This window comes from Phaseolus vulgaris, chromosome 8 (assembly GCF_051622355.1).
Source record: "Phaseolus vulgaris cultivar YP4 chromosome 8, ASM5162235v1, whole genome shotgun sequence".
In the NCBI taxonomy this organism is placed as follows: domain Eukaryota; kingdom Viridiplantae; phylum Streptophyta; class Magnoliopsida; order Fabales; family Fabaceae; genus Phaseolus; species Phaseolus vulgaris.
The window spans coordinates 2,962,094-2,980,368 of record NC_143505.1 but is presented as its reverse complement, the minus strand read 5'-3'; the positions used below and the strand labels follow the sequence as shown (position 1 = coordinate 2,980,368).

Sequence of the window (18,275 nt, the reverse complement as noted above, 5' to 3'; positions counted from 1 at the left end):
TTTAAAAACGCTTCAAGTTTTTGTTTCTTTTTTATCTCTCTTTTTTTCAACCATACACCTAAGAAAATGAGAATACACAAACCTTTTCCTTTGACTCTAGAAAAATTATGATCGTGTTTAACCTAGAAGTAATGTTTTCATTTTTGTAATATAACTTCCATTATTGTTTCCCTGGTAGAGATACAAATATATGAAAGGGAAATTAAAAACAAGGATATGCATGAAAAATAGAATAAGACTTCCTTAAAATATAAATTAATAAATTAATAAATAATATAAAAAAAAGAAAAAAAAAAGCTATTCACTGCTAACAAATTAATGTAAGATATTATGCCATCAATAATATGATTTGCCTCATTCAAAATGAAGAAAAATTTGATCTCGTCCTACGCCAATCACACATAGCTCCACTTCATTTTGCGTTGGAATTTGTCAAGAATTTGAATGTGCAAAATATAATTTTCTTTGTTATATAGATTTGTTTATTTGTGAAACTATCTTTTTTCTTCTTCTTATAATATATTTTTAAAGTTATTTGTTTATTCTTGAAAAGTTTAACCACTCTATTGGTCATCTAAAGATACTCAGATTACGATTAATGAAATACTTTTTAGGACAGCAAATATCTATAAATTCTTGAAGGATTTAAAGCAAGTATTCGAGAAAAAAGAAAAATGAATATGAAAATTTCAGTCATAAGGTAAAAGAGAAAACGATACAAGGGCAATAGGAAAGAATGTCACACTACCTAAAAAATAATTCAAATGTTACTTTATAACTTCCAAAACTCTCCAAAATAACAATCTTTAATAAAATCAAATTAAATTTCAATAGAGTCAATTTCATATTCGTATATCTTGGTATATTGAGTGTGGATTTTACAATGAATGCTTCTTTTTCCAAAGAATTGGTTAATAACATTTAATTATCACATTTTAAAAGATGCTAGAAACTTAAAAAATCATGAAATAGAAATTAATTTTAGAGAAAAAAATAATTAGTTGCGACTAAATTAGAGACTATTTTAGAAACAATAAATTTTTAGTTTTTAAATTAATTTATATTATTATTAAATAATTTCTAAATTGGTGTCTAATTAATAACAATCTTTTTGTTACCAAATTTAGAATCTAAATAATTGGTAGTTAAAACCTTGATGGTTAATTAGATACCAATTTAAAAACCATTTAACAATAATAGAAACTAATTTAGAAATCATTTTTTTTTTAGTTTTTAAAATGGTATCTAATTTAGTTACTATTGCAACTAATTATTTTGATCTCTAAAAATTGATTTCAATTTGATGATTTTCTGGTAGTGTTTGAGAAAATATTTCTTTTGGAAAAAAAATTTAAAAAAATTGAAAATATTCTTTTGAATTATTATTAGAATATTCTAAAATTTCTTTAGATGAAATATTTAGTTTCAACCCATTTTATAACAAAAACGTTATTTTTCGAGAAAGAAAAATTATATTCTAAACTATTCTTTTTCTATCTTCTCTTTAACTCTCTTATCATATATGTATATATGTATGATATAATTGAAAGAGAAAAGTTCTTTTTCACTAATAGAATATATAAAATAGACAAAGGACAAATATTAAAATGGAAGGGAAAGAATGTAAAAAATAATAAATGTAAGAACCGGAAATTTTGTTGCTAATAACAAAACTGTTATCGTAAAGACAACAAGTGTAGGTAAAGCTGTCAACGGAATAATGTACACGGAAGCATATAAGCATATTAAGAGTACATGCAATGGTTCGGTATTAAAATTTGTGTAACTACTACTCACAACTCCAATTTTTTATACTATATAAGTTCAAATGTTATCCAACTATAATTTTCCTTAAAATTTAGAAAAAGTTATTACATATGAATGAAATGCGATTTTGAAATTACATTTCTTTATGAAACTATTAGATGGTTACTGCAGCAAGCGTTTGTGCTTATGCCAGGCAATGACAACTAAATTCAAGAATGTGATTACTGTGCTGAACATGAAAATCATTTGGCGGCGATGATTCTGTTTGTAATCAAGCATGAATTTGATGTAATCATTCGTGCCATCAACATATTCCCTCAGCTTCATCAAGACAATATACAAAAAAAGAACAACATATTCTCTCATCTTCATCAAGACAATGTACAAAAAAGATCAACATATCCCTTCAGCTTTATCAAGACAATGTACAAAAAGAAAAAGACAGTAACAGATAAGTCAACTTTCACTTCTTTTTCAGGTTTCGGGTAAGAGAGAAATTATAATAACATGACAAATTGTTATATAAGATAACCATATTAGACCATAAATGTTCAAAGATCATAACCTAAAGTTGACAACAACGTGATTAGACAAACTTCCTTACATACAATTCATCCGTCTTACAAACCTTATCAACATTTCAAAAAATAAGACAATTTAAGAAGGTTTGGGAAATAAGATGCATCTTTAATCCAGTAAGTAACAGCATTTTAGCCACTAAAACATACGGGGTCTTTCAAGGTGATTCCCGAAAGCCGGAACTTGCCGAATACAGCCTTGAAAGACTAGTTTGTCAGTCAAATTGGTTCCCAACTTCCCATGCTAACTTTAGTTCCAAAAGTCTTCACTATCAAGGTTGGACAGGAAGCAAATGTTGATTTGGGTGATGTGTTTGCTATCAGGGGAGCAGTGTTGATGAGTTTGGCCATTGGTGGATTCAATTGTGGTTTGATAGTAAATGCCAATTGGCATTGATTTTTCCCTTCTTTTTTCTGTTTCAGGTGTGATACCAGAGAGGCTTGCAAAGAAGGGGTACAGTGACTGATTTTTGGGGAGGTATGACATGGGTCCAAGCACAAGTACGTTTCAGGTTGTTTGATGTTATTGATGGTGAAGAAATGATAAGACTAAGTTGGCTTGGAGAGATCAAGATGCAAATCTCCTCCAAATCTTGTTACATGCTCTACAACCAACAAAAGTCTCCCTTCACTAATAGGGCCAAGCTTCAATCAACCAAAACTATTATCTCAACCATTGTGTCTTTCCTCTCTGCTCTGGTCTCATTTTAGTCCTAGTCTGTATTAAATTAAGGATTACTAATTTGACATATACATACAAGAAATGTTGTCATCAAAGATCCGTAGATGACAATTAACATGTATGTGAGATTTCTGTAAATGTTAACTCAAGCCACTCGATTGATCCATGAATTGAAAAAATTTCATCTTTTAGGGAGACCAACTGAACCGACTTCCTGTTTTTGAAGGACAAAAATATGATTGGCACCCATTACAAGTTCCCTAGCATACTTCAAATAAGGTTTCACTTTAATCAGAAAAGTAACTGGTACAATTGTGGTGGAACTCGTTGGTGTTTGTAGGCACTTAGAGGAGAATGGAAAAGTAATAAAACAGGGGTTATAAAGTACATACCATCGAGAGCTTCTTCAAGGTGTCATCCATCTGCACAAAGTAATCCTTTAAAAGCATTCTAAGCTCCTTGTCATCAATTTGCATGATGACGGCCCTGTAGGTGCTACCGGGAGTTCCATGGCTGTCCCTATTAAAAACATTGTAAATTGAGTTGAAAATTTACAGGGAAGGATGAAAGAGGTTTAAAGAGGTAAAAGGTGAATACTGTTTTGCTAACTTTTGCTCCAATCTATTCCTCACCTGACCAAATAATCAAATAACAGTAAGGCCATGCATGCGTTCAATAAGGCCATGCATGCATTAATCACATCAACCAAAACCCTAAATATTAAACCTTAAACAAAATCCTAAATCCAAAAATCAACCTTTTGAACACATTCAATGATGTCGACTAATCTTGATTTGATTAAGGCGTTTCCAATTAAGGATGAGGGTACTGATCTTGGACGTGAGCTTGTCCAAGGCGGAATGAGCCTCCTGCTCTAGCGTCTTTGTCTATGAATTGACAGAGGAAGAGAAAAATATATTTTGGGTAAAAACAGAGGGAAATTGTTGACAATAAAAGAAAAGAAGAGAAGAAGGAAGGACGGACCTCGTTCTCCAATACGCTACTGGAGGCTTCAAGGCAGCTCTCAAGTGCTACGAACTCAAACGGGAGAATCTTGATTGCGTCGGTATCGTGGTTATGGTCGGGGTCGGAATCAGGGTCGGTGTGGACGTAGTGTTTGGAAGAAGAGGAGCCCTGGTAGTGGCGGAGTATCCAGGCTTGGAACTCGTGGACGAAAGGAGTGATGGAGGGGTCACCTGAGTTGAGGAGGAAAAACTCTTTAGCAGTGATTATAGCCTTGACGTGCTCCAAGTTGATGATGATGGCTCTCTCACGGCCAAGAAGGATGGAAGGGTAGGAGAGGAGTGGGTCCAATAATTTGCCGAGATCACAGGCGGAGAGGCCGGTGCGCCTCATGATGGCATCCTTCCCTGCCTCCACCAACTCCATCTCTCCTTTCCCGTCGAACAACAGCCATTCCCTCACTTCCACTTCGCCTTCCTTCTTCAGAATCTCAGTCGCCATCTGTCTCTCCTCCACATCTCTCTTCAACATCCTAAATTTACTTTCCATTTCTTACCTTTCGCCTTTTTCATTAACCACCAAAAAGTACCATTTATTTATAAAACTTTACCCTATCAAGATATTTAAATTAAACTCTTTATTTTCTTTAGGGTTTAGAGCATATTTCTAATTTTTCCAGTAAGGATGACAAAATAGATCACGGTACGTTTTGATCTAACGTGTTGTTGGTTCGCATCAAGATTTTGCACAGGTTGAAAATAGTAACTAGTCCGTCATAAGATGGGTTGGCTAACTAGTCTGTCATGACGAACTGATTTGTCATTTTTCAATTTTTTTTAATTTGTTTGTTTTAGATCTATTTACTTGATTATAATAATTGATATTACTTTTTGAACAAGAAAGAATAATAAAATTAAATTAAATTTTAATATTCTAATGAAAGAATGTTTAATATCTAAAAAAATAAAGTAAATAATGAGAATACTTCAATGAATCAAATTATGTATAAAGAATAAAGCATAGTGACGGGTCGCCTTGTGTCTGGGCAGTGACCCGCCAGGTTGACGGATTAGGTGGATCGGACCAATAATGAATTCAAATGGTGAACTTACCCGTTGGACTCGGCCCGTTTTGTCATCTCCATTTTTCAGCTTTTCAAATTTTGTTTTAAGACTCATTTTAATATCAACATACTTTCCACACCATCTACCAATACATGAACAATTTTTATCAAGATTTGAATTACTGTATGATTTTGTCACAGTATGATTTTGTCATAGATTAAACTTACTTATCTTGATATAGTGTTCCAATAAGTCAGAAGACTTCAAATATGCTCTCATTTTAACAACTCATGTGACCATATTTCCAAAAAAATTGAGAAACAGCAAAGAACACTGTCTTTCGAAACTATTTGATCCCTCACTGGTCTTCTTCTTCTTCTTCTATGCACCCACTATCATTAGGAGTAACATTTTCCCCAAAATCATTCCAAACCAAATTCACTTATCGGAAGATTGTTATCAAGAATAACAATTAACAATTTAGAAAAGTTTTGCAGTACATTTAACACCAATCCTGTGTACCATGGAAATGGGAGTTAACTTTTAATATGTTAAAGATGCTAAAGACAACATAGTTTTTATGCTAACAGGATGAACATTATTAGTAACTATAGTTCAACAATTTCCAAACTATAAAGCATTATTACTCTGCCCAGCTGATAAAGCTTTTCAGATTCTTTGAAGAGTGACCACCTTCTACTACGTTATTCAGGGTCAATTCCTTCAGTTTCAACGACCTTGCTTTTATGCCTTCATCAGCAAGCAGTTGCTCCACCTTCTTCTTTATCTCTCCCTTCGACACTAATCCATTCTCATCCTTGTCTAATCTCAGTCCAACTTTCCACACATCACAAATATATGACTTGTTAACAAACTGATCCTTTACTAATGGCCAACACAAGAAAGGGACGCCACCACATACACCTTCTATGCTAGAATTCCAACCACAGTGACTAACGAAGCAAGCTATGGCAGGGTGGTTCAATATCTTCTTCTGTGGTGCCCAGTTCACAATTCTGCCTTTACTTCCATGGAATTCATCAGAGTGTGAAGTGTTTTCCCTGTTATTGTTACAAGGATTCACAACCCAAAGAAAAGGCTTGTTAAGTAAATCAAGTCCAAGACCCAATTCCTTGAATTGTTTTTCATCAATAACTCCCGCACTACCAAAGGCAACATATATAACAGATTGAGGTGGCTGATGATCTAGCCAATCTAAGCAAGTTGTGTCTCCTTGGCAGAGTGAACTTTTGTTGCTGTCAGTTGCCATCAATGGACCAATAGGTAGGAACCGTGGTGATATGGAAAATGCAGCAGGCTCAAGATTATATGCTGTGTTGCAAAGCCACCATTCTCCTAACTTAACAGTCTGCATCTCTTGTGCAATATGATGAATGACAGTCTTATCTAGGCCACACCATGGAAAGTTTGCTGTGTCCATCATTGGCATATTTGGGTAGAGTTGAATTTCTTTCTTTTCAACAGGGTTTCCTGCAAAGCATAAAGGATAAGGTAAAGTTACATATAAAATTTTCTAAGCATCTTAACCGTGGCTTGGTTCTCCTAACTTCAATGCTTTTAGAAGTAACACTTAACACAAAAGTTAGTGAAACGTTAACAAATTGAGCATTGCTTTAATCTGATATGGGTACATGCAGTAGCAAATAAATAAAACAGCACATTCATGTGCTCAGAATGTGTGTGAATTTGTGGATAGAGTTTCCTTCTGTTCCTTCAAACTATTTGGAGTTAAGCTGTAATCATACTCTAAATTTTGTTGACATGAAAGTACTAGAGTTTTTCAAAGCATTAACTGTGTATTTGAAAACAAATCTATAATTATCTGGTTACATCTTGCTATTATAAATCTGGATTGTCAATTTAACGCAAGTTCACCTAACTAAACAAACATCAATAACGTTTCAAACAAACATCACAAACAAATTAAAGAACAATAGGAATCAAGAAGAAAAACAAGCAATACACTAGAAAAAATTCTCAAAGTCATAGAGTTACAGAGGAAACATCATAGAAACATGAGAGATTATAACTCAATCATTAGCCTCTCTTAGTCATAATAAAATAGCTCGCTCAACCAAAGTCACATGCATAACCCCATGAATCACTAACATAATAAGTAGACAAACTATCATACAATAGAAACTCCTAATTTGCATCAAATGGTATGCATGACAGTTTTCACAACCAAAGTTCGTTAGATACTTACAGCCAGAGGCATAACATAATAGACTATTGACAACCTTAAACAGAGTTGTTTACTGAGCCAATATGAACAATCTCAAATATAAAAACACCCACACCTCTCAAATTACCCTACATCCTAGAGCAACTCTTTACAAGTGTGATTAAAATCACTGGAAGTTGTCAAACAATTAAATTTACTTCTTTTCTTTGCGAAGGTGAGATGAAATAGTTTAAATATTGCCAATGTAAAAAAGTGCAGAAATTTCACATTAAGAGAGAAATTTAGAATCAATTTGTATAAGGCAATGCAAAATTTATCGACCAGTATACTGTGAAGCAGAGCAGCATGAAGATTGGAAATGAGTACAAGTGGGCAGAGAGATATTTTGGAATTGGTGAAAATGATTAAAAAACTTTCAATTCCTTCCTAGAATGTAACAAGAAGTAAAAATCTGCAGTTGAAAAGGTTTACCATCTGAATCTAGGATTCCATCATGAATCAACTTTGGAATGCAATCACATGTGGCCAACGAAGTGGCAGATGCAGGCCACAAAAGAGCTCCTTTAATTCCCAATTTGTGACCAACTTCGAGGGCCCAACCCATATTGATTGTGACAACAATGCAAGTGATCTTATTGTTAACATGCAATGCATTGATAACTTGAATGAGTTTGGGAAGCATATCAGGCATGTGAGTTTTGAGTGAGAAAATAACTTTCTTGGGATCATTTCTGTCATCTTCAGGGCCCAAACCATCTGGGAGCGTCACAAACTTTATCTGGGGTTCCTTGGGGTTGTCCAGTTCATCATCACCTCCTGTATTTGCTCGTTTGTGGTTGAACTCTGTGTTTAAAAAAGTGATCTTGCAGCCATGTCTGGCAAGAACATGAGAAAACTGCATAAGGGGATTCACATGTCCTACACTTGGATATGGAATCAGTAGAAAGTGAGGGATTCCCATCTCATTCAAAATTGGCTTTCACTGGAGATGAACACTGTGACTCACTGTTGCTTTTGCTTCCTTCAAGACTTGAACTTGGATTTCTCAGAACCTTCACAAAATTATTACGTTTTTCTTCTGCTCTACTTTATATTTGTGGTCTCAACAAACTTTTACGCTTTACGAAAAATAATTAATAACATTTATGAAAACATTACTTGTGGGGTTTTAGAATGCTTGGAATTTTGTTTCTTTTTCTTGTTTTCAAACCATGTCATCGAAGTCTTGGTTTAATCGAGGTATTGACTCTTTTCAGTGTCAAAAAAGTTTTGTTGACATAATAACATAATAATATTTTTAAATTAAAAAAAAAATATATATATATATATATATTAATTTATTAAAGTATAAAATGTGTATTTTTACTATTGAGGATGTTAATATATCAACACCCTTTTAATGTTCAATATTTTGTCTGAGCATCACTTGTATCAAATTTTCAAATGTTCTCAATTTGTCAAATTTGAAGATGATTAAATTATTCATATTATCAAATTAATGTGTCCTCTTTTTATAAATCTCGTTAGCTTAATCTTGATATCATTAGCTTCACTCAATCGGTTGAGAAGACTAACTCTAGATTTTTGTATTAATGTTAATATAGATAATTTATTTATTTATATTGTTAGAATTATTTTTAGTAGACTACTTTTATTTTTCGTTCAATGTAGTAAAAAAAGTTTCAACCAATGTTAGGGAGACTAATTTCTTTAAATATGTAAACTATAATTTTTTTTATTAACATTTGTTGTATTTATCTTGATGTTGGCAATAATTAATTTTTTATCTTGATGTTGGCAATAATTAATTTTTTTTATCTTGATGTTGGCAATAATTAACATTTTTTGTAGTTTATTTTTTATCAATAGTTTGTTAGATTTTTTTTTTGTTTTGAATGAGAACTTTTTTTATCAAGAATTAGAATTGTTCTTTTAGTATCAGTTGGATGAATTTTTCAGTAGAAATTGATAGAAAAGTTATTAAAAAAATTAAATCAATAATATTGTAAAAATAACCTCAATTAAGATGAATTAAAATAACTGTAGTTACATCAATAAAAAAATAATATTGATTTACATTTAATCGAGAAAAAAATTGTAGATATCAGTTGAAAAAATGCAATGAACTTTAATAAACAAAATAACAAAGAGGTGAGGCTGATATTTTCAACTTTAAACTTTCTTTTAAACAAATAATAATAATAATAATTTATTTTTCTCACAATTATTAGTTTAGAATGGGAAGAAATTAAAGTTTCCAACATATTTTTAACAATTAATTTTTTAAGATAGTGTTCATTTATCCTTCATATTAAAAAAAAATACTTTTGAATTCAATGTTTTTTAAGAGTGTTTCATCGAATGTGTATACTCCACATTCTTTTAAAATAATCCGAATGAACTCTCTCTCCTAGTATATAAGAAGAGACACTTACAAAAACAATAAGCAAATAAAAAAATAAACTAAAATAGAATAATAATATTTAAGAATTTTCAACTTGAGAAATACAATATTTTTCTAACCTTTCAAGAGGATTTCTGATCTCATCAATTACAGTGGATATCAACTCTCTATGTTGCTCTTCTCACTTGTTTTCATTTTTCTTCCTCACAAGTTCCTTTTATTTAGATAATGAGAGGAAAACTTCTATATAAAGAGATCATGGATAATTAATATTTCTCACATTTTCAAAATACTATTTTCAACTTTCTAGAATGAACTTCATAATTTTCAAGAGAAATACAATTTCAAGACTTTAGAATATTCATCATTTAATATAATCAATACATCAACTAATTAAAGAGATATTCCTTTTCAACATAAAAAAGATGTGAGAGAGTAAGGATATATCTTATTTGATTAAGTACTACTGGAAAACACTCTCTAACATTTCTGAGTGATGGTTATAGGATATATCGTGAAAAAATATTGTAATATTTCTTTGTAATTAATTTTAATTTTTAGACGAAGATGGGTGATAATCATAGTTGAAAAAGGAAACGACCAAAATTATTGAGGGAATTCTCGTTGAAAAGTAAAATGATGACCATTGTTGTTGTCGTAATGTGTTTTAAATGAGTCAAATCATTTGTTATCCTCCCTTCTTATTTTTAAGACACTTATTATTAAACTTGACCATTTTGTACATTATTTTTTAAATTCCATTAAATTCATGGGTTAATATTTGGAAATATATCTTTAAACAATTATTATATAATATTATAATTGATTATTAATTCATATATTAATCTTTCGAGAGTAAATGTATCATTTACTCTGCTACTATAACCCATAACAAAGCACAATACATGCCTTTTCTCAGTAGAGAAAAATATATTATTATCAAAAGAAAACATCACTACTTGGCCCAATCCATAAAGAAGCTGAGATTCTTTGATGACTGTCCACTTTCTTGTATGTTATCTATGGTCATCTCCTTCAATTTCAAAGACCTTGCTTTAATGTCTTCATCAACAAGCAGTTCATCCACCTTCTTCCTTATCTCTTCCCTTGAAACTATTCCACTTTCATCCTTTTCTAATCCTACTCCAATCTTCCACACATCACAGATATAATTCCTGTTAAGAAATTGATCAGTTGTACATGGCGAACACAAGAAAGGTACACCAGCACATATACCTTCCAGGGTAGAATTCCAACCACAGTGACTAATGAAGCAAGCCAATGAAGGGTGGCTCAGTATCTTCTTCTGTGGTGCCCAACCTACTATTTTACCTTTACTTCCATGGAAATCATCAGGGTATGCATTAACGTTTTCCTTGCCGTCATTACTTGGACGCACAACCCAGATAAAAGGCTTGTCAAGGAGATCAAGTCCAAGAGCTAATTCTTTAAACTGGTTGGGATCCATTACAGCCAAACTGCCAAAGGAAACATACACAACAGACTGAGCTGGTTGCTGGTCTAACCACTCCAAACAAGCTGTGTCTTCTTCCCAGAATGAACTTCTGTTGCTGTTTTCCACCAATGGACCAATGGGTAGGAACTTTGGTGATAGGGAAAATGCTCCCGGCTCAAGATCATATGTAGTGTTGCAAAGCCACCACTCTCCTAGCTCCAAAGTTTGCATCTCTTGCACAAGATTGTCAAAGAAGATCTTCTTAAAGCCACGCCATGGAAAGTGAGCTGTGTCCATCTTGGGCATAGTTGGAGAGAGTTGAATCTCTTGTTTTTTTGTGGCAAGTCCTGTAATTGCAAAAGGAAATCATATAAACCATGTTCTGTTTTTTTTTTTTTTCAATAGTTAATATATTTAGAGTATAGGTTAAAGATATAGTTTAAATATATATTTTTCTCTCTTAACGTATTTAACGTAATCGTCACGAAACACTAATTTTTAAAATAGATAATATATTGAATGCAGTGATTAATTTAAGAGAGACAATTAAAATATATAACTAAAAATGCAATTTTTTCTAAGAAAGGAAAATTCACCTTGAGAATCAATGATGCCATCTTGAATGAGCTTTGGGATGGAAGCAGCAGAAGCCAAGGAAGTTGCAGACGCTGGACAGAGAAGAGCCCCTTTGATTCCCAGTTTGTGGCCAACTTCCAACGCCCAACCCATATTTATTGTAACAATTATACATGTTATCTTGTTCTCAACATCTGAGGCATCAATGTCTTGTATGAGCTTTGGAAGCAAAGCAGGCATGGTGCTTTTCATGGATAAAAGAAGTTTGGCCACATCGCTTCTGTCATCCTGAGGGTCCAAGCCATCAGGGAGAGTCACCAACTCTACTTGTGCCTCCTCCTTGTTGTCACCACCAGCAGTATTGGCTCTTTTGTGGCTGAACTCTGTGTGCACAAAAGTGACCTTGCAACCATGTTTGGCCAAAAGAAGAGAAAATTGCATGAGGGGGTTCACATGTCCTTGAATAGGCAATGGTAAACAAAGAAAGTGAGGTCTACCCATCTGCGTGTTCAAGTGAAACAATAGAACAATTGGAAAACTCGAATCAAGTGTGGGAATGAGATGTTTTGTTGTTTGTTTCTGTGTATAATGCGTTTTGTCTTATATATAGTTATAGAAACGCAACTGATGTACCTCGGACAGGTCAAAGTTGGTGGATTTGAAGAGACCTGGTTAACTGCTTTTCTGAAGTAGAATAATCTTCAACAAGGTTTCTGTAAAAAGCGAGAGAAGAAAATAGAGTAAAGTGACTAATAATATGTAATTGTCGCTATTAGGGAGATGGACCCAGATTCCTAGTGAATTATTAAAGTTTTCGTCTTTTTTTTATGATTGGGCAAGGGTTTTATTGGAAAAATTTTCGTCTCTGTGTTTCTCTTTTGACTCTCGGTTTCAGTTGAACACCGAATGGGGTACCTGCAGAAGACACTCTGACGCTCAAGTAAAGTAAAGCGGGTGATCGGTACTCAGGTAGGTGCATAGTAATAAATGACATACCTTGTTCCTTGGAATGTGTGCTATTTATATTATTTTAAAGGACTTACCTCATTGGACTTGATTAGTGGAATGGATCACACTTAGGATTACATTACCTAATCTTTAATGATGGTTTAATTTCACTAATCTTGATTTGAACGTTAATGGTTATACGTGTCGGTCGATCAGACCGTGTGTAGTGTGTCGGCCAGCTCAGCCGGATAGATTAGGATACGTCAGCGTGTGTCTCGATCATTTCGGACAGTCCGACCAAGACACATCATGATGTCGATCAACTAGTACCGTAACCAAATAAATTCTTAACAGTTTAATTTAATTAAGAAATTTCAACACTGCATGCATTCAGAAAACTGGATTTAATATTTTCTTAATTTATATAAGAAAAGGAACATTTATAAAAAAAAATCATGAAAATCAAATATAAATTATTTTTAAACTTTTAAGTTTTATTTAAAATATGTTTAAACTAGTAAATTTTTAATATTATTTGGTTATAACTTTAAGTTTTAAAATGAATTCATTGTGTATACTTGTATGCATGTGCAGAAGAATACACGTCATGGACTCTTGCAATGCGTCACTTGTGACGTTTCTCCATATAATTTAACATATAGAAATTTCCTTTTATCAGTGTCATCATTCATTGAACATAAAGGCAAAATGTCCTCATCCAAAATTCAAACACCAAAGTTAGTATTTGCAATAACAAAAAGTATAAAACATTACTTATTACTTTTCTTTGGTACAATATTATATACCTATGACGGAAATGTGTGAGTATGCATTATACTGATTAATGAGGACACTCGTCTTATTCGTCATGCGTAATAGCTAACGTGTTAAAACACAAAACTCACTGGTCTGGAGAAATTTCGTATACTAAATATTCAAAGTTGAAGAAAATGTCACCATCTATTCAACATTAAAAAAAAAATGTCCTCATCCAAATACCGAAGTTATTATTTGTATAAAAAAAAAACATGAATTCAAAATGGAGTGTACGTAGCAAATTTACTTTCCTCCATTTATAACACAAAAGGGAAATATTTTATATTCAAAGTACTGCATCTTTTAATAAATAGAAAAAAAAATAGTCGCCTAAATCTCGTTCTTCATGTTAAATCATTAGCATTAAAAAACCTGTTATTTATCAGTTCGAAAAATATCAAATTTATATACCTAAGACATCCCTATATAATGTCTTAAATCCGTGGTGAATCAAATTCAGTTCCATAAATAAACATAAAATTTATAAATTTTGTTATAATATTATTATTTTATTATTATTATCATTATAATTATTATTTTTATTTTTATTTTTATTTTTTTAAAAAGTTTTCATGTTAGGCATTACTATACACTTGACATCTCAACTTGGTTGATACCTCATGTAACAACAATCATCTGTCATCTCATGAAAAAAAAATATTATTAAAAAAAAAAATACAAAAATATGGGAGACTAGACCAAAACTCATATGTTAACAAAAACGATACATAGGTAGATTATACCTATTCATAAAGAATTCTAAGAACAGACTAGCTGGGAGTCTATTATACCAATGAAATGATTCTCTATGAATAAATCTTAAATTAGCCAACTTATCAGCACACGCATTCCCTTCACGAAAAATATGAGTAACCCTAAACTTGATTGTCCCACAAAAATTAAGAGAAGTATTCCATCGATTCTGAAGCATCCACGGAACATTAGTCCTAGCAGTAAACGCAGCACAAACCAAGGCAGAATCACATTCAAGTCATACATTAGTAAGTCCCATTTTTTGAGCTTCCTCCATAGCATGTATAACTCCATAAAACTCAAGAACCAAAACAGTCTGAACTTCAAGAAACGCTGAAAAAACACCAATAAATTCTCTCATACTCTCGAAAAGTACCTCTACAAGTAGCAAGAACAGGATACCCCTATTATTATAATTATTATAATTATTATAATTATTATTATTATTATAATTATTATTATTATTATTATTTTAACATCAAATAAGTTGAAATAACATTATTAAAATCAATCATACACTAACTACATGCATCCCATATGCGCATGGGCCATTTTTTATAAAAGCTTAATATCTAGTAAAGAAATTTACACCTCAACAACAATTCCCCATTATATTTCTTTCTCCTAATCTGGTCCATAACCTTATTTGTCATCACAAAACTTTCTAAAAACTCTATTATTAGCAAATATGCCGATTGTTTAACCATAGATTCTATATTATTTATCTATCCTTTTAAATTTATCATTATCAAGAGAAAGTACGTCAAAATAATACATTAAACTTGATAAATAAAGAACACACTAACATTTTAAACTTTAATTACTGTTTTCACCATATCAACCTCGTTTTTTGTGCCATGTGGTATATATATTTAGCAGTTACGAAACTGATCAAATAAGGTATTTATGAGGTTAGATTTATTAGAATAATTAAGAAGATGAGCAAATAAAGATATTTATGAAGTTAGATTTATTAGAGAAATATATAAGTTTAGCAGTTACGAAACTGATCAAATCAGGTATTTATGACGTTAAATTATTAGAGAAATTCGAAAATCTTAATCTAAACAAAAAAAATAGTTGAATACCAAATAAGGATATATAAATGTGGTTGTATATAGAGAAAGAGTAACCAAAGTCCAAGTATTATTTTGAATGTAGACAGTATATTTAGTCTTCTTTCTACCAGTTTGAATGAGTTAAAACTTGCTTTATATTCTTAGGTTCACAATAAGTTAGGCATAAAGATAGAGGAATTTTACGCCTACTAGCTAATACTAATATCAGATTTGCATTTGGTTTGCATGAATGTGTTCTCAGAGAGAGAGAGAGTGAAACAGGTACATCTTTCATTTGTGATCCCTATTAACATTACAAAGAAAATCATATCATGAAATAAAAATTATTTTTTAGAGAAAAAAAATAATTAGTTGCTATAGTGACTAAGATATTTTAAAGAGTAAACAATTTTTTATTTCTAAAATAGTTTCTATTATTGTTAAATGATTTTTAAATTGATGTCTAATTAACAATCAAGATTTTTGCTAACAATTATTTAGATTCTAAATTTGGTAACAAAAACATTAGTTACTAATTATACACCAATCTATAAACTATTTAATAATAATAGAAATTAATTTAAAAACCAAATTTTTTTTTTAGTCTCTAAAACTAAAACGATCTCTAATTTAGTCATCTAACAACTAATTATTTTTTTTCTCTAAAAATTAGTTTTTATTTCATAATTTTATTTTGTACGCCTAACCACAACCTAAACCCTAACCACACACTTCTTCTTATAAGCAAAATATAATATAAAATAGGGAGAAAAGGGGACGAAACCAAAAGTCAAAACTAACATACAAAGAGGCAACAAGTTTAAGAGAAAAAACAAGAAAGACACTCATTACTAATTAAGTAGATAAAGGAGCAAATATTATTAGCTATACATATTGTTGATCACTTCTCAATTTTGCAACTATAACATAGGCCTTTTTTGAGTTAGGCTTAAAGTTCACTTTGTAATATGATATCAGAGCCATTTTTGAATCTATCCTAACGAGTATTTATTGGGTTTATCAGGCCACTCATAATATGTTATCTCACTCATAAATGTATGTATTTATGATGTAAAGATCATTAATTCACTCATTTTCTTTCTTTTTTTTTTGTTTTTATTTACTCCTTTTTTATTGTTTTACCATAGTTGTTCAAAGTTTTTTTTACATAAACCAAGAAAATCATCTATTTTTTAAAAATTTAATATATTTTTAGGTAAATTATCAATTATATTTATTTCAAATTTTTATTTTAATATACGTGTATGTATTATTATATTTTTTTATAACTAATTTTCTCTTTGCATGTTAATTAAATTAAAAGTATAATTGGAAGAAAAAAAATATGTGACCTTAAAATTTTAAAAATAGTAAATAAAATGAAACTTTATTTAAAGATTAGACAATTTACATTTAGGCATGTATATTATATATATTAAGAAAACTTTAATAATTTATCCAAATGTCTTTATCAAGTAAATTTGTTCTAATTATTGGTAACATCAGTGGATATATTTTGGTTCGAATTTGACTTTTTTTTATTAAAAAATCAATAGATATAAATGTATATACTATTTATATTGTATTTATTAAATATAATAGCAATTAAATATTTTATTTAGTAAATATAACTAACAAAAGGAATAAAAATTCATTTAACATGTCATTTTTCTTTTCAATCTATATATATTTAATAATACCGAATATTTTATTTAATAAACAAAAAATCATTATTGTAAAAGTCAGTTGGCACGCGTGTGTACACAATATATATACGTCTATATTAAAAAAATATTATTATACTTTTATTTATTTTATTCAGTGCTTCAGATAAAAATAAAATAAATGTAATATATATATATATATATAATATATATATATATAATTTTTTTAAAAAAACAAATGTTAATATATTTTTAAAATTTTAAATTAACCAAATTTAAAATGTGTAATATACTTAAACACTAGTATTATAAATAAATAAAACACCTTTTTCAACCGTATAAAAATCTTTTGAGGTATATTTCAATGCCTCTACTTATATTTATATATTAAATTCTATACAAATTAATTGTATTTGACAATACATTTTTATAATTTATATATATATATATATATATATATTATATATATATAGAAAATCACTTTAGTAAATTTATTTATTATTTGTATCACTTCTTGTGTAAAGATGTAATTGATTTGAATGAAGTTGAATTTTTTTGGTATATTTTTTATCAATTAAGTTTAGAGACTAAATTAAAATTTAAATTAAAAATAACTAAATATTAGTGGTTAATTTTTAAAATAGATTTAATATAAATATTTCAGAAACATATTTAATGATAATAGAACATTGTTTAAAACTAACAGTCCTCAAATTTTAAAATAGTTTCTAGATTACTAAAATGTTAAAAAAAATAAAATTAAAGTTGTGTCTAAGAACCTGACTTTTCTACCTCATTAGATGTCTTTAATCCTGAATTCTGAATCCGAGTTAGTTATTTCTCATAATAAATTTGAAAGGTATATTCTTCTAAACTTTTCAAAAAAAAAACACGTCTTATGCTTAAATTATAATTAATTAATAATATTAACTTCAAGAATATTTTTAGCACAAAATAAAACAAACTTAGATAATCGAGATTGTAATTAATAAATTCAGTAATATATATAATAATAATAATAATAAAGAATTCAAATATTAATTTTTTGTAACAATCTTATTTTATGAGATGTCGAAGAGAAAGAAAAAAACTAAAAAAAGACTAAATAGTGTGTCATGTTAAAAGAAGATAAAGGACAACTCATTAGTAACAAAATAAAGGTATAAATATTTATAAGTCATTAATTGTTGGTTAGTATTGCAAGTAACGAGGTTAATTAATTATGGTGTAATAATAAGTGTGTTTGATAAGATAATAAATAACTTGTGAGTTAATTTATATTCTGTTTTATAAATAAGTTTCACAGACTAGGGACAGATGTTAAAATGGAAGGGAAAGAA

At 30.2% G+C, this 18,275-nt stretch overlaps 3 protein-coding genes across 6 annotated transcripts; all 3 read right to left on the bottom strand.

The window, feature by feature from the left end:
- Positions 1 to 1,723: 1,723 nt before the first annotated feature.
- On the bottom strand, positions 1,724 to 4,568 carry LOC137824206 (magnesium transporter MRS2-3). 4 transcript variants are annotated; one of them, XM_068629728.2, is made up of 5 exons: positions 4,012 to 4,568; positions 3,785 to 3,914; positions 3,625 to 3,659; positions 3,420 to 3,546; positions 1,724 to 2,088 (listed from the first exon to the last, which is right to left on the bottom strand). In XM_068629728.2, the coding sequence occupies exons 1-2, from the start codon at positions 4,537 to 4,539 to the stop codon at positions 3,798 to 3,800; spliced, it is 645 nt and encodes a 214-aa protein (XP_068485829.1). In that variant the 5' UTR covers positions 4,540 to 4,568; the 3' UTR covers positions 1,724 to 2,088; positions 3,420 to 3,546; positions 3,625 to 3,659; positions 3,785 to 3,797. The 4 variants fall into 4 exon arrangements, with proteins under 4 accessions (XP_068485829.1, XP_068485831.1, XP_068485830.1 ...); XM_068629729.2 differs by lacking the exon at positions 1,724 to 2,088 and adding an exon at positions 2,220 to 3,063; XM_068629730.2 differs by lacking the exon at positions 3,625 to 3,659.
- Positions 4,569 to 5,573: 1,005 nt separating this feature from the next.
- LOC137826386 (UDP-glycosyltransferase 83A1-like) lies at positions 5,574 to 8,531 on the bottom strand. The gene is made up of 2 exons (XM_068632338.2): positions 7,732 to 8,531; positions 5,574 to 6,545 (listed from the first exon to the last, which is right to left on the bottom strand). The coding sequence occupies exons 1-2, from the start codon at positions 8,219 to 8,221 to the stop codon at positions 5,698 to 5,700; spliced, it is 1,338 nt and encodes a 445-aa protein (XP_068488439.2). The 5' UTR covers positions 8,222 to 8,531; the 3' UTR covers positions 5,574 to 5,697.
- Positions 8,532 to 10,477: 1,946 nt separating this feature from the next.
- LOC137826269 (UDP-glycosyltransferase 83A1) lies at positions 10,478 to 12,512 on the bottom strand. Its single transcript, XM_068632173.2, has 2 exons — positions 11,717 to 12,512; positions 10,478 to 11,467 (listed from the first exon to the last, which is right to left on the bottom strand). Exons 1-2 carry the CDS (start codon positions 12,195 to 12,197, stop codon positions 10,620 to 10,622), a joined length of 1,329 nt encoding a protein of 442 aa, XP_068488274.1. The 5' UTR covers positions 12,198 to 12,512; the 3' UTR covers positions 10,478 to 10,619.
- Positions 12,513 to 18,275: the final 5,763 nt, after the last annotated feature.